Source organism: Scomber scombrus, chromosome 11 (assembly GCF_963691925.1).
Source record: "Scomber scombrus chromosome 11, fScoSco1.1, whole genome shotgun sequence".
In the NCBI taxonomy this organism is placed as follows: Eukaryota; Metazoa; Chordata; class Actinopteri; order Scombriformes; family Scombridae; genus Scomber; species Scomber scombrus.
The window spans coordinates 7,821,365-7,838,756 of record NC_084980.1 but is presented as its reverse complement, the minus strand read 5'-3'; the positions used below and the strand labels follow the sequence as shown (position 1 = coordinate 7,838,756).

Below are 17,392 nucleotides of genomic sequence, written 5' to 3'. Positions count from 1 at the left end.
ACCCACATTTTTAAAATGTTATTCTATTTTCTATCCATTATATGTTGGTTTTTATTGCTTGTTTTTTTCTAAATGTTGTTCAAATACATTTAAGGTACAGCGGATAATGTTCTAAAGCTGCTATAGGCCTATAGATAATAAGTAAATAACTTTAAGTAGTTGTTTTTGTCGTTGTCAAGAACACAGCAAACATATTTTTATACATATTTTTAATAATTCGAGAAGTAAAGTCATATTTCACTTGGTAAATTCTATGATATTCTTCTCAAGACTAATCCATGATGATATTTTTGACTAGAGAGGCATGCTGTCCAGGTGCAGTGTAGATGCTGCTGGATGCACCTGCTTTCCTCCTTATTTCAACCATTGTCACATAGTGTTTTTGCGCTCCAGTAAGGTCCCCACAGTGTGGACCACCCCTCACTGCGGTGCAGTAGTGGAAGGATAAATATATCCCCCCTCCTCCTCTTCCTCCTCCTCCTCCTCCTCCTCCTCCCTTCGTTGAGTCCGCAACATCCTGACTTGCCGAGGCTGGTGATCGCAGGCGGCGGCAGCGGCAAGCCCTTACAAGACGGATGAATTAGAAAAAAAACAGCTGTAACCACCGCCACCCCCCCTTCTTATTTATTTTATTTTCTATTCTGAAGAGACGGGCTGCACACACTGTTGCCCTCATCTTGACAGTTTGAGGCGGATACAAGGTTAGTAAAAAAAAACAAGTCTATTTAAATTTGTGCATAGGGTTAAATAGAAGAGTAACCATCAGATCAATGCAGGAGGCCTGTGTGTTTTTCGGCTCTGTATGCATGGAGCAGTGAAACAGTGACATTTGTATGCAGGACGCTTTGCTGGGGTCCTGCTCAGCCATGGTTACATCTTGGCATGACAGACCACAAAACTAATTAGTTCAACTCCTTTAACTTCAACTCAAAGTGCGTGACATGAGCCTCACACACACACACATACACACACGCGCAAACTCAACCAAGTGAGTCCCCGGAAAGTATCTATCATGCGACGAAATCTGCTCTCTCACTCTTTCTCTGCACCATTCTTGGTCATTCCAGCCAGTGCTAATTATTCTGTGAAGTGAGTCCCCGGCGCCCCTCAGATCACATAGCACTGCAGCTGCCCGGCTGTGCAGCAGACCAACTGCAAGAGCTATAATAGGAAGGAGAGGTAGAGTTGCGCAGCTGACGATGCTGATTCCGAGGAGCCAGGGCTCTGCAGTCCTATTTAAATCACTGTCGATCCTAAAGGCTTATTAGAAAAATGTCGCCTTGTTAAAACACCATATTTAACATGAGGAACATGTGCCGATAGATGCTGGCACAAATAAACTGTACATATAAACACCATCATGTGTTTTTATATTCATATAGCATTTCAAGCCTAGAGGAGTTAATGTGTTTTCCATTGGGTTACCTTTATTGTAAAATCAGTGTTGCCAAGGAAACTACATGAGTGATACTGATTATTAAATTGAACAATGATATACTTACATACCTTTTCAATTCCTGTTTTATTTCCATGATAGTCACATTTCCATGACAGAGCTCACACAGTATCTCAAAGTGCATGCTTACATCATACAGATGTCACAGGCCTAACTATAACTTCTGCATAATGACTGGTGGTAATTATTCCAAAAACATTGGTTCAATAAACCTCAGCAAACCCTTTAACGATATTACTCACATTTACATAACTGTCTGTATCTGCTTTCAGGCATGTTTTGTTCTCATACTTTTTGCCTTCAGTAAGGTCTAATGTTATGTGGCAGATCTCTTTTCAACCCCTTAGGCTTCCTGCGCATAGATTCACCATGGGGATCAAAGCTGCCCTCCCCAGATATGAGCTGTATCTCTACACAGCTGTACTCTCTGTGGCCTTGATATGGACAGGCAGTTGGATATTTGATGCTTCAAGTGGTGAGTGACTGTTTATCTAGTAGTGCAATCTGCTGCCAAAAAACAAGATCCCTACCTACAACACTGTTCTATCAAACCCTAAAACTGTGTAGAAAGCTAATTTAGCAGATTAAACGGATCCCCTTTTCTCTTGAGGAATTCTGCATGTTCCTATTAATATGAGGACACTTTAAAGATGGTCTAATTACTTGCTAATTATTTTCCTGATGGAGGCATGTCGGACTGAGATCCCTGCTGTACAACAGTAACACTCATCTAACTAATTTCACGCCTTTCATCTTGATGTTTGCATGTATTCAGACTGTAAAATAAAAAAACATAACAACCCTCTTCATACACTCTACTGAATGGCTTGAGTGTAAACTGGTGGATGGCACTGTCTGTCACAGTCAGTGCTGTCAGATTAGCAAAGGCAGAGTTGTCAGTCATCATTTTGTCTTACTTCTTTAGTTTCCTTTTCTTTAATACTATCTGTCTCTAGAAATTGTCATTTTGGCTGCTCAGTCTGGGGGCATTTGTCATGCTCAGGTCTGCATGCTACAGTAACACTGTATCCTGGTAGTAGAAATCTGGCTGTGTTCCCAGAAGTAAGAGGCTTTCCCTCAATGACCCTCACATTTTGATATCCTTTTTCATAGCCATTAGTGTAATCAGGTAACACTGCTGGAACTACTGTGATGCTGCATGCCAATCGCATTTGTTGCCATATACTCAAAATCTCAACATCATTGTTATGTGACTCTTCTTATTCTTATTGTTATTTTTATTTTGTGTAGTAGCATTTCATTCCGGTTATGCATTGAACTACAATAATCTCCTACATACAGATTATGATGCATGAGTGTAGCTGTTAGCCTCAAAAATAGAAAGCTTCGCAATGAGTGTATTATGTAATATATGATGTTATCAAATGAGCTTAATGTGCTCTCACACCCTCAATTCACCAAATAATCCAACATTTGTACCAAAGCTGGTTAAAATTTGCCTCCTACAGGACGTTTTTTCACAGTAAGATTATGTCAAAAATGTTCAGTGTTCACATAGAAGCTCAAAAATAAAGCCACCTAAATCCTGGACAGATTTACCACTTACTGCCATGTTGCCATGAGTTGAAATCTTAATACTTCATTTATTAATTATATTATTTATTTATAGGTGCACATTTTCTAACATAATGTTTGGTGATTTCCTTTTTTTTCCTTTTTTCTTTGTTCAGAGAATGTAGACAGAAAGGTCTTCAAAGAAAGTGTGAAACCAGGATGGCATTACTTTGGCAGGAAAATGGTGAGCCGCTCACATATAATCTCATATATGTACCTTTGTATTCCATAAGTAGACTTTATGAAGCAAGATATTGACAGAGAGAGCTTGTCAACCTGTTATTAATGCATCTTCTTTTGCCACAGGATGTCGCAGACTTCGAGTGGATGATGTGGTTCTCTACATTCCGCAATCATATCCTTTTTGCTCTCGCCGGTCACGTGATCTTTGCCAAGATATTCACCCTGGTCTCTCCAAAGGTGCGTGCATGTGTGTCCTAGAGAGGGTGTGAGTGTCCATGAGATACCACTGCATTGTGATTGTAAACAGGTATAATTGCTTGTCTCTTTTCTGTATATGCGTATGTATTGAACTTGTATGTGTGTGTGTATGTGTGTGTTTGCTCCAATCAAGGCAATACATCAGATGAATATGTGATTTAAACATGTTTAATGTAAAGCTAAATTGCACTGATCACTGACAGTAGTGCTATACAAATAATTCAACTCAATTTCAATCTATTTAATTCTTAACCAAGCAACAAACAACAAACCAAACACATGATTGACTTGATGCATGGGCATGAGTTGAATGCTGTTGGATTGGGATGGTATTGGTGTTGGGTTCTTGTCTGAATGCACAAGTAATTGTTGTGATTCTGTGAATATTTTTGACATATTTAAAACAGTTCAATATGTTTTAAACATGTTTCTATCTTGTTTCATGCTTACAATGAAGATTGGTATAGATGGATGTAAGGTAACATTAATAAACTCGTCATGTTTCATTTAAATCATTGATACCTGGACGTTTGATGTGTTTTTTTCCACACAATCTAATCTTTTTTCAATTCTAATATAAATCCATTGTTGTACATACACACGTTATTATACTTACACCACTCCCTTCATGTGTGTTGAATTTAATCATAAATAGTACAAAGATACTGACATTGCATCACGCTGAAGCTGGCTCCTCTTTACTCACAGCACAGATCCTTGATCTTTGGTGTGTACGGTGGTTTAGCAGTCCTGGTCACAATGGGCTGGACCTTCATGGCTCTGGTTCTGTCTCACTGCATCATGCTCTACAGTGTCGCCATGGTCAAGAAGAAATGGTTGTGCTTTGCAGCGGGCCTGGCCACACTGGCCTCAATCAAGCTGGAGCCCTATAACTCCTGGCAGGTGAGTAGCTCTCTTACTGCAACCTTTCAGGAATAACTTTTGGTAAACTAATTCAGGCGACAATGTTTGACGCTCAGAATAACTCTGACTCTTGCAGGAAGCCTTGGTGAGTGGTTCATTTGAACTACAAGACATCCTGTTCTACGGAGGCTGCGGCTTCAGCATCATGCGCTGTATGAGCTTTGCTTTGGAGAACTGTGAGAAGAATGATGGCAACTACTCATTCTCTGACCTGCTGAAATACAACTTCTACCTCCCCTTCTTCTTCTTTGGACCTATCATGACTTTCGACATGTATCATGCCCAGGTAAGGGTTAAAGGTCAAACTGAATGTGAAGACAAATGAGTAAAATTTAACAGCCCTCTGAGATCTGGCAGAATTTGATGGTCACTCATGATGGTTTATTGTAAAAGGCTGTAAAGGCTGTATGTAATAACCACATATAATCCCATTTTAGGAAGCCGATTCATGTATATAAGATACTGATATGTTTATATATAATGCAATTTGAAATTCATGGGCATACTATTAATCCTTAATAAGAACAATTGTCGGACATCTGAATTAATAGAGAGTGGTTGGTATGGTTTGACATGCTCAAATGGCATATCAAACCATATCAACCATGACCAATTTAATAAAACAACAAAGGCTTGCTCATAAAACTGGTTAATTTCCATAGGCCAACAACACCAAGCTGACCCGCAAGGAAAGGGAGATGTGGAACATCACCACCAAAGCCGTGTTGCACCTGGGAGTTATTCTGGTGGTGGACGTCTTCTTCCACTATCTTTACATCTTGACAATCCCCAATGACATGAAGCTGGCCACCAAGCTGTCTGACTGGTGTTTGGGTGAGCGAGATACTGTATATGTAATAATAATGTGTCATGTGCATCTGGTATTAATGCTTGTATTTTTGTTTTTTAAATTGGGACAGCTGACATCGATAACAGGCATTATTCAGCATCTTTTAGTACCAGTTCAATTTTCATACAATAAAAAACACAAATCATCATTGTTTATGGCCGATTTCTTTTCAATGTCTTTGCTGATGTGGAAATTAGTAATAAAGCATTGGGACCACAATGGGAACCTACAATTCTCCATTCTCACCCTAGAGCAATGAATTTGTTCAGCATCTTGGTTTAAAACCTCCATGTAAATAAATACATAAAATTGCAAAGAAAATAGAATGGTCTGTATTAGTCATTATGACTGACTGACATCCAATATTTACTGAAGGGCTAAAATCCAGTCTTAGCTCCATGCATCAGTTTCTATTTTCTGTGTTGCCAATTTTCACGCTTTATGTAGTTTATCAAACATTAAACTTGCTTTGTTCCCATGTATACCTGTGTAGGTGGTCTAGCTTATTCCAACCTGGTGTATGACTGGGTGAAAGCCGCTGTGATGTTTGGCGTCATCAACACTGTGGCTACACTGGATCACCTGGACCCTCCTCAGCCACCCAAGTGTATCACCATGCTCTACGTCTTTTCTGAGACGTAAGTGTGACTTGCACTTTTAAGAAATCACTGTACTGTGTAATTTCTATTCATTGGCCTCACTAAACCTTGAACTTGTGTAAAAAGACTTACATGGGACATTTCTCTCTTGTTTAGGCACTTTGATAGAGGCATCAATGACTGGCTGTGCAAGTGAGTGTTTGATTTTAAATTCACTGGTTTAACTAACAGAAGCATCAGTATAGAAAGACTTTGATTCATTGAGTTAAATCTGAGTTAATATTTTGCAGGTATGTTTATGACTACATTGGTGGCGATCACGACAAAATCTTCAAGGAGCTCCTGGCAACTATCTGCACCTTCGCCATCACCACTCTGTGGCTGGGCCCATGTGAGCTGGTTTACATCTGGTCCTTTTTCAACTGCTTCGGCCTGAACTTTGAGCTGTGGGTGGCCAAGCTCTTCTCTTTTCCGCCATTTTCTACCATAGAGGTGAGAAACATTAAGATAAAAAGCACTTTATTTCAAGTCTTTTAACCTTTTAACATATGTAATTATTCTAAGTATAATTTGTGCCACATACCTTATGTGTACCTGTGTCCTCTGTTTTTAGTATGCTATGGGTGAAGCCATGTCACGCAGGATCCGTGGTGTGTTCAATGCCGCCAACTTCTGGCTTATCATCCTCTACAACGTTCTCGCTCTCAACAGTTTGGAGTTTGCCAAACTGGTGGGAAGAAGATTGATTTACAAAGGTACTCAACAACAATGGTGTGGAGTATATAAAAACAGGCTTCTCTGTCAGTTCTAGTGGAAGCAGGCACAGACATAAAAAGAAACTGGATCCCAAAGGGCTCCATCCTCAAGAGATCACATTTTCTTCACATGAAACAAATCTTAACAACAGAGCATTTGCAAACTGAGAAGTTGTTGACAGAATTATGGTATCTGTCAAACATGTGCTTAGATCACAGTACAAAGAAACCTGCATTCCTGTAAAGTCATACTTTTTTTCTTTCTTCTTCTCCCCCTACACTTCCTCCTCCTTTACCTCTTTTCGTCTTTTTCCCTCCAGGATTTCCTCTGTCCACCCTCTCAGTGTTACTGGTGACCTACTGTGGCGTGCAGCTGGTGAAGGAAAGGGAGCGAAAACAGGCCCTGCTGGATGAACCTGAACTGGTGAAGCCAGTAGATGGTGGCAAAGAAAAAGCAGAATAAGCAACCAGTACAAAAACTCAGTTTCACAGACTTCCTGGTCAACACACTCACTTTGCTCCATCGTCGGCCCAAACCGCCTGGACTGTAAGAGCCAGTCACCACTTACATTGTTCACACGCCTGTTTGTCAGAAGCAAGGCAATGTTTTGAACTGTGAATGATCCTCAAGTGCACTTGCTGTAGATAATCGTCACGTCCTTTGGCACAAACCCACCGATGATGCATTTTGTATTTGTATATCATCTGAACAAGAGATTGTTTAGCAAATGAAGGGCCTGCCAAATATTTTATGATGTTATACCTAATAGTACATTCAATAGCATACAGTATTGTAAAGGAACAACTACTTTGCTCTGTGTGGTTGTTCCCTGTGTTCATTTTTGATTTTCCTCAAATTTGGACATTCTTCCTTTCTTTTTAAACATCATGATTTTTATCATTTTTAGTCAGGCGGTGTCTTAATTTTGCCTTAGACACCTTGGAACCTACTTGTCATAATATCTGAAAGGGTTAAAACTTGAAGTAACTTGAATCAGGGTGCAAATAATGGAGTGAGATGAAGAAAAACGAAACAAAGGGTGCTGTGGAGACTTCAGTCTACCACATTGCTTGCAGCTGATTGTGACTTGTTGTGGATTTGCTCTACTGTCACTGAGGAAAAACACAACTCACAATATATTGGATAGTCTTTTTAAGTGTTGATTAAGAATGTATTTGATCTATGATAATGTTAAAGAAAATCGAATGTAGTTCAGACAGAGAGCTGTCCACACTTGAAAAACGGAGAATGACTGCTTTACTCCACTACTACACTGTCCACAGGAGATTGCTGTAGGTGTGACATTTCAGCATATCTTTCCTCCGCCCTCTCTCACATGATCCAGACTGTGAACGTACCAAGATCAGAATGAGGCCCACAGTTGGCTATGAAAGGCAATAGGCCCAGCAGGGAATATGGGTCAATCTTATCCAGCCTGTCACCGAAACCTGCTGTGTGTCTTCGGCGCTGCAGGCATTCGGAGGATGTTTGTGCGGATTGTAATGCCTCTTCTCTCAATGTAGGGTTTTTAATCGAAAGTGTTTATTGACTTGAAATAAAGTTTTGTTTCATCCAGAAGTGAGTTTTTTTTTTTTGTTGCTGTGCGAAGAAGAGGTTAACATGGATAAGCACTCTCTACATCAAAACATTTTAATCATTTCATTGTGTTTAAATAGATTGAAATGCTTTAATAAAGTTAAATATGACCATGTTGCTTTTGCCTGATAGTGGGACAATGTCATCTATCACCACAAGATGTCCCAGTTAGACCAAAGTTCGTTGTTCAACACTATTAACATCTGCATGATTTCATTAAATGCCCAACAAGTCCATGGTTAAATCACACAGTTTTTCAGCCATTTTGCCTGCTAAATTTCCTCACTTTGTGGGAGTGTGTGGTCTGAACTTGATTGACTTCTACCCTGCTCTCTAATTAGTTTTGTTTCATCTGTTACAACCTACACCTTTACCTTTGACAGTTCCTATTTAAACATGTTGTTGGGGGACATCAAGTCATTTCCACACATAATTCCCCCAACTTCAACTTGAGCAGAGATCTCATCAGCCTGCGTGATAGGCCTTTAATGTATTCTATACTGTAATTATTTACCTGTGTCCAAATTAAACTCAATACATTTAAATACCTGTTTAAAATATTGATATATTTTTTCCTGAACTTTAACAGTTATAGTGACAAATCACAATTTAAGGTGCTGCCCCATGGAAGATATTCCCCAAACACCTCCGCTGTTAAATAACCAACTATTCGATCATGGGAACAACAATGGGATCGAAGCCTCTTGTACTTTACATTGACAGGTTTTACAGGCACAGTAAAATGTAACTTAGCTTTCATCATTGTCATTAGTTTAACCTGTAATTCTCCTTCTGCGTCAACACAAAATGCTTACTGTGAAAAACTGTTTTGGTCTGTGTTCATAACATGTAACCTGACACAGGTGTTCCTAATTACTAATCAACAGGTGACACACACTTTATACCATTATTGTTCCTTTTATATTAGGTTACCGCAGAGGTTCTATTTACAAAAGTATCTTGAAGTAGTATATTGAATAAAAGCAAAAATTGAAATATACAAAGGCAAAAAAGAAGAAATACATATTAACACATTATTATTTCACATTCATTATTTTCATATGATCTCCCTGAAGGCAAATTTTGGATTCCAGTGTATTTTCTTCACTCACAAGATGAACATGAAAGACTCATAAACCTCTATATAGAAATCATTCACTTAACTTCTAGACAGATTATTGCTACATATGAGGTCATTTCTCCTCATTTGATGGCTTAATCTGTGTACCAAATCCATATTCATACAGTAATTCTACGCAGGTTTTAAGTATGTAATGTGTTCACAATATAAAGTATGCACAAAACAGCCAGTATGGATACTAAAATGAAAAACTTGATTATTGAGGGTGTTGTTGATGGACAGTCCCAGAATGCAATTCTCAAAGGAATCAGGGGAGGTGCTCACAGCTGCAAGACATAAACCTAGTCATTTAGCTCTTTATTTATGAAGTGTAATTGATAGAAGCCTTAAGTCTTAAATCCGAGTTTGATTACATACGTCAAGTGTTTAATCATTTTCAGTTAGTATTTTAAGTTAAAATTAATCAAGGCATAAGATTTAATCCTCCACAAATTCTGATCAGGTGTTAACCCATACTTTATTAGCAAACCAAGACCTTGCTTTTATTTTAATGTCTGATGTAAACAAATTAAAATGCTTTTTTCTATGGTATGTTTCTTACTTAGACCACAGTTGCTCTTTTGAGCCAGAAGGTGGCAGTGTTGTTTATCAGTCACACTCAGGGTGTATGTCTGGATCTATAAAAGTGGTTACACATCATAATCTTCATTAATTCCATGTATAATGATAGATTACAAAAATGTAGCCTGTTTTCCTAGATAATTTGTTTGATAATTAACTGTTTTGTATGACTTGGATGGACCGAATAAAGAGTGTAAACTTATTTTCTAACTTTTTTGCCTTTAGAATTTTGTACTAATGTGTCATGATATTTGACTGCTCTCAAAAAAGTGTTTTGATGCTATTTAAACAATTATATATACACACACACACACACAATGATGGACAATAAAGGTGTATAATGTGTCACTTGAATAGTGAAGTGTGTCTCTTGCGTCAGGGGATGTTTATTATGCAACATGTTAGTCTTCCAGGAACCACTGTTGCCTATACACTGTATATACAGTATATGCTTCATTAATGTCAATGTAGCCTGGTACTCACTTCCACTATTCAAACAGTATCGGATTACATCGAGGAAAACAACTTGGTAAAAGTGAGAGAACATCAAAGTAACACAATCTTGCCAAGCTGCCTGGTGAGATGTTCTGCTGTATTTAACATGCCGTCACTGCTGTGTCACTCAGCTGTTTGTGGGGTCAGTGTGGTGCAGCAGTGCTTTCCTGTCCACCAAAATGCATTCCTCCGATTTGTGAGGGACTTGTCTATAAATACGCCTGACTTACAGAGTGACTGACAGCCACAGACAGCTGCAGCGACCAGCCAACCCGTAGAGACTATCCACAGCAATCTGAGCAGCACTGTGAATGCTGACAGTCCCTTTCTGTTGTGGAGAGTAACTAGTGTGCTCCTCTTCTACGTCTCTCCCTCCCACAAAACCCAACCAGGACAAGGGGGACAGAACAAAATGGCTGCCATGACTATAGACCCCGCGGAGCAGCCTCGCATGTACCAGCAGACCCTTCTTCAGGATGGACTGTGTGACCTTTTGGAGAATGACAAGTTTGTGGACTGTGTCCTCAAAATCCAAGACCAGGAGTTCCCTTGCCACCGCTTGGTTCTGGCAGCCAGTAGTCCCTTCTTCAAGGCCATGTTCCTGTCTAACCTGGAAGAGAGCAAGAAGCGTGAGATAGTCCTCAAAGATGTGGAGCCTGGTGTTATGGGAATGATCCTGCGCTACTTGTACACCTCTGAAATTAATTTAACAGAGCAGAACGTCCAGGATATCTTCATGGTAGCTAACATGTACCAGATCCCCTCCATCTTCTCTGTTTGTGTGTCCTACCTCCAAGAAAAGCTGGTGCTGGGAAACTGCTTGGCTATCTTCAGGCTTGGGCTGCTCCTGGATTGTCCCAGGCTCACTCTGGCTGCTCAGGAGTTCATCTGTGAACGTTTCCAGGTTGTTGTCAGGGACCAGGACTTCTTGCTGCTGGCCCCGAGCGAGCTGGGCATCATCATTACTTCAGATGCCCTCAACGTTGAAAGGGAAGAGCTGGTGTTTGAAGCCCTGATGGACTGGGTCAAACATGATGAGAAAGACCGTGTTAAGGACTTGCCAGACCTGTTGCACTGCATCCGTTTCAGGCTGATGCCTTTGGATTATTTGAAAGAAAAAGTGGAGCGTAACCAGTACATTAGGTTAAACCAGGAGATCAAGAAGGATCTGGATATGGTCAAGGATGCTCACAAAGGTCGTCTCCCAAAGCCCAGAAAGCTCAGCAGTGAAGGGGCAAAGGGGGGAGAAGGTGATGAGGAGGAGGAGGAGGATGAGGAGGGATATCTGCCGGGTATACTCAACAACAACCCTCGCTTTGGGATGTTTGAGATGGAACTGTTACTTATGATCAGTGAAACAGGGACTGTGGCATATGACCCGGTAGGAAATGAATGCTTTGTGGTCTCAGAATCCACAGAAATTCCCAAGAACCATTGCAGTCTGGTGACCAAGCAAAACCAGGTGTTTGTTGTCGGGGGGCTTCTCTACAACGAGGAGAATAAAGACGAACCATTCAGCTCTTACTTCCTACAGGTAGAGAATCAGTCATGAAGGCCATCAATAGCTCTTTATTTTGTGAAACTCAAAGAATGCTTTAATCCTGCTCCTATGAAATGCAGAATGTTTTGTGTATCTCATTCCTCACTGACCTATCATTCCTTTCATCTCCAGTTTGACCCAGTAAGTTCAGAATGGTTAGGGATGCCCTCACAACCCAACCCTCGCTGCCTGTTTGGGCTGACTGAAGCTGAGAACTCCATTTTTGTTGTTGGAGGCAAGCAACTGAAGGAGGGAGAGCATGCGCTGGCCTCAGTCATGATCTATGACAGACAGTAAGTACAAATACCGCATTTAACATGGAGCTGTACCAATGATGGTCCACACTGTCAAAATAATAATAAGAAATTAGAAAGAAGTAGCGGAGCATATTAAAAGCTAAGAGAAAATCACATAGTTCATCTCTCCTGTCTTTCGTGATGCATTAATGTAAATGCTCATTAGGCTTCACTTTATTAAGAACACTTTCTTTTTTTTAAATGCATTTTTTTTATCAATGTTTGGATATTACAATGATTAACTTTGTGATCTTGTAACTCATTATACTGTAGTACCTATAACAGATAAAACGTGATTCCTTTGGGCTACAAACACAGTACAGATGCTGTCGATGAATTTAATTATTGTTCAATAAAGTATATTTTAAAAAAAACAACTATGCTGTATCCATTATCTGAATGAAAATGCTCTCAAACTAAACAAGGGAAGTCTTTTTGGGAAATGTATTCCATTGATTATTAATTAAGCTTGCTTTTACTACATTCGAATTGCCAGTAAAGAAAATTGAAAACAGCAAAGTGTACAACGATCTCTCTCATAGTCCCATTAAAGGAATTACATAATATTTTTATGGCTCTAGTAAGATGCCATATGAGAGGCATATTTGTGTCTTTTGGCGCCTTCCAATTATTTCTTGATCAGAGTTATTGCAGCATGTATCTGTAGAATCACCTCTACCATCTATAGAGTCATTACTCATGATGTTTTTCTTTTTGTGTACACAGGTCATTTAAATGGGGAGAGTCGGACCCTCTGCCTTATGAAGTGTATGGCCATGGAGCTGTGTCACACAAAGGTCTTGTCTACGTTATTGGAGGGAAGTCTGAGAGCAAGTAAGTGTGATACCAGATGATATAACTCAAACTATAATCTGATATTGTATCATTGTATGATTACACCTCAGGAGTGTGTCTGAACACTGTGGACCCAGATGGAAAAAGATCATTATTTGACATTCCTTACTCAATACCACAGTATACATTTTACAGTTTGTGATGGTGCCATCATTTTCCCAACTTAAAGTATCAATCTTTGTTCTTTTACTCATTTTGTAACAGCAGGTATCACTTCCAATCAGTATTATAGTATTATTGTCTTATAAAGGGCTGTTCAAGCTATTTATTATTGCACTTTCACTAAGTCAGAGAACTCACAAATTACAGATTTTTAAAAAGGAATGTTCAAAATCAAAGCAGCAGAGACTGAGATATCCTGACCTTTTAGTCTCTAGTAAATGTTAAGTTCAAAAAACACTTGATCCTACATTTTTCATTTGACTGTCCTTGCCTCCTGAATACCTACTTCTTTAAAACCCCACACAGGCAGTTTGTGACGCAGGCTTTCTGCTAAAACAGTCTCGATCCCAACCGAGATAACCCTGATTACATCATCAGGGTTATTTATTAAACTTCAACAGCAGACAAACATGTGAAAACATGGCACATGTTGCCATATACCATGTTTTCACGGGCTGAGTAGCACTCCTTGTCATTAGTAAACAAAACTTCATATACCAAACCTGTGGAGAGCCCCTTTAACACACTGTATTAAATGTTTATGTGCAGGAAATGCATGAGGAGAGTCTGTGTCTACAACCCCACTAAGTTTGAATGGAAGGACTTGGCTCCTTTGAAGAAGGCCCGCTCCCTGTTTGGAATCACTGTCCACAATGACCAGATCTATGTGATTACGGGGGTCACAGATGAAGGCCTCACCAGCTCTTCGGAGGTTTACGACATTGCCAGCAACAAGTGAGACATCAATTGTTTTATATGACCACTTTATCTCATCATTATGAGGTGAAGCATCTGTCCACAGTAGTGAAATGACTCACAGGAGCGTGAACAGCAGATCATTAGGTCATAAAATAGCACTGGTGGTACTGCTCTGTGTATCGTACAGTAATATAGATGCTTGTTTTACACCATCATCACTTCATTTTGTGTGTGTACGTGTGTGTGTGGGGGATTATTCTCCTGTTATGCTCCAGGTGGTCTGAGTTCACAGAGTTCCCTCAGGAGCGCAGTTCCCTTAATCTGTTGTCGATGGGAGGTTTCCTATATGCTGTGGGGGGCTTTGCCATGATGCCCAGTGAGACCAGTGAGGAGAAGGTCCCAACAGAGATGACTGACATCTGGAGGTAAGAGCCCACTACATTATCTCAATATGCCTAAAGAGTGATTATAATGTCTTCATAATGGCTAAAGTAAAAAGAACACGCCCAATAATTTCCCCTTTTTATTTACTGTTATATTGTTTATAATAGTAAGGACCTGAAGAAGTGGTGTTTTGGTGGTTTCTGAGTTTGTCCTACAGTTAAAATTACACCAACCCTGCCCCCACCTACTTTGGCCAATTATAATTTTTGACATAGAAAAGTGTGAAAACCTCTACCTTGAATTTAAATGTTCACATCATAATCAGAAAATGACAGGAGAGATGTAACTGTAAAAAATCTAACTTAATTTGGCTGTTTGAGCATCTCTGTGCAAAGTTTGACACTAGAAGACACAGCTTTCACATCCATCTGCTGACCGTGTTCCCCTTATATCTGAGTGTATGGCATTATTTGTGACATCATCCTACAACTTATTTTGGAGCCAATTGTGGTCCAATATGCAAATTACACAAGGGTGATGTAGAAGCTCCAGTCAACATAGAATGAGAATGGACTTTTCAGAGAAGTAGGAGGCATCTTGTGTCCAGCTATTAAACTTTTGAAATCAAAAAATATTCAAAACATCTGGATTTTTCAATGGAGGAGAAGAAATATTTTGAGAATTTGAATACCTTAATCAAACATTGGGAGGAAAATTCATATCAGACATAAATTATGATTTAAAACAAAGTACATTTTAGTTTAAATCTTAAAACATTTCTGGAGATGATCTTTAACAACCCTACAGTATAAATCTAGTCAAATTCTGTGTTTTTCTAATTGCTATCAGATTTCATGAGCAAGTATTATAATATGTGTAGCCTGTTGGCCAAAGCTTGATAGCTAAGTTTATTTTGAGGCAATCCCACGTACCCCATACTTGTTAGTTTAATACCCAATGAATCATCAAATGTGGACTAAGAGCTGAAAATACTTCCCAGAAAATACGGTAATACCTTCTGTTGAGTAATATTTGCTAAAAACAACAGTGACCAGCGGTTTTATGTAATTCATAAACCTCTTCTTTTTTTCTTAAAAAAAAAAAGAAAAGAAACTACATATATATGACCTCTTTTTAAAGATTAACATCTTCTGTTTGAACAAAAGACATTTATGCTAAGTGTTGACAATGACAAAAATATAGAATAACACTTTACAATCTGTACAGCAATACAAAATCCTCTGTCCTTAGGCCTTTACATTGAATAAGCAAAACAACCCAAAACCCTTTAACGGGAAAAGAAATATGGTGGGACCTCAGGAAGAGCAACAGAGGAGGGATCGCTCACTCAGGACAGACAGATGTGCAGTTGATGTTGTGTGACATAATTACAGCGATACAACACAGAAAACAGGATGATTATAATGGATTTATAACATAGAATGTGATCTGGAGGATGTCATACAACTTCCAGGTACTATCAAAAAACAGAACTAAGCCATGTGACCTCCGTCACCACAGAGACCTGGGAAGAGGACAGACTACACATTCACACAGGGGAAACTCCCATCACACAATTCTCACTCACATACACACACACACAAACACACACACACACACACACACACACACACACACACACACACACACACACACACACACACACACACACACACACACACACACACACAAACACACACACACACACACACACAGATGAACGAGAGACGAGAAACCACACACACAGGGAAGAGAGAGAGAGATAGAGATAAGGACAATAAGATTGTGCATGTTGTCATATCATAATGGCACACCCAAATGAAACCATCATTATATAACCATCTCTTCTGCTATGACATCATTTCTCAACATTTTTGCTGTGAAACAATTACTTTTAATTTCCTACACATAAATATTAATACATGAAGATAATGAGGGTCTAAAGTTGAAAATAAAAAATAATGTTTGACTCAATAAATTCAACTGATATTGTATTTCTTATTTGAGGTTGGAGACACCCAACACTAACAATGTATTTTTCCTACAGATATGATGAGTCCGAGAAGGGCTGGAATGGGATTCTACGAGAGATCAGCTATGCGGAGGGATCCACTGTTCTCCCAGTGTGTCTCAACACTCTGCGTCTCACCAAGTTATAACTGAATTCAGCTGTGGCTTCGACAAGTTTAATGATGTATCATTATTATATAAGAGTACTCATTATGGACATTGGCCTGAAATTAGCTTATGTTTTATGGTAACAACTGAACTTGGTAATTAAATCAGCATCAAGTTGTTTTATCTCATATTTTACAGCAGGGGGAGACAGATACATGTTTAGTCGGAAATAGGAATAGCAATAAAGGACACAAGTTCAAATGTGAAATTTCTTTTATAAAAACCAAAATGTTGATTTGTACATCTGTTTGTTGTTGTTATATTATTTCATACATTTTCATTATCCAACAACTGCTTTATTTCAAGCAGAAATAAAGATAATGGCTGATTGTGTTGCTTGAAGTGATGAGTTTCACGTTCCTTCAAAAAACAGAGGGCCTGTGCAAAGTGCAAATGTCTTTATTCATGGTCATCTGATAATTTGTTCAATAACATCTTTACATCTGATTCCGCATACTGTACAGTGCACAATATTTAAATAGCATTTACATGGCAACAAATAGGAGACACATTATTGACATTATGCAAATACCATGAGTGAGGAACATAGTTTTAAATGTAAACATCAATTTCCAGTTGACACCTGAGCACTATAAATCATCACCATAAAACACATCATAAACCAATCCTTTAACCTTATTTACATGTTCAAATTATGTACAATAGCTGTGTGTGACATTAAGTCTGAGGTACTTTCAGTTAGTTTCAGTTTTACACACACACACAAACACACAGACACACACACACACACACACACACACACACACACACACACACACACACACACACACACACACACACACACACACACACTTTGACAACAAGAAGAGGAAATTAAGTAAACATCATACTCCAACATCACTCCCACACACATGAAACTGGAC

General features: G+C 39.1%; 2 protein-coding genes across 2 annotated transcripts; both read left to right on the top strand.

Annotated features, from left to right (window-relative positions):
• The first annotated feature begins 1,809 nt into the window (after nt 1-1,809).
• hhatla (hedgehog acyltransferase like, a) lies at nt 1,810-8,173 on the top strand. The gene is made up of 11 exons (XM_062429128.1): nt 1,810-1,931; nt 3,148-3,215; nt 3,338-3,451; nt 4,181-4,375; nt 4,473-4,682; nt 5,059-5,230; nt 5,740-5,884; nt 6,002-6,037; nt 6,136-6,337; nt 6,459-6,600; nt 6,921-8,173. The coding sequence occupies exons 1-11, from the start codon at nt 1,826-1,828 to the stop codon at nt 7,061-7,063; spliced, it is 1,533 nt and encodes a 510-aa protein (XP_062285112.1). The 5' UTR covers nt 1,810-1,825; the 3' UTR covers nt 7,064-8,173.
• Nucleotides 8,174-10,806: 2,633 nt separating this feature from the next.
• Nucleotides 10,807-16,833, top strand: LOC133990504 (kelch-like protein 40a). The gene is made up of 6 exons (XM_062428839.1): nt 10,807-11,928; nt 12,067-12,227; nt 12,957-13,064; nt 13,797-13,982; nt 14,222-14,371; nt 16,378-16,833. Exons 1-6 carry the CDS (start codon nt 10,807-10,809, stop codon nt 16,487-16,489), a joined length of 1,839 nt encoding a protein of 612 aa, XP_062284823.1. The 3' UTR covers nt 16,490-16,833.
• Nucleotides 16,834-17,392: the final 559 nt, after the last annotated feature.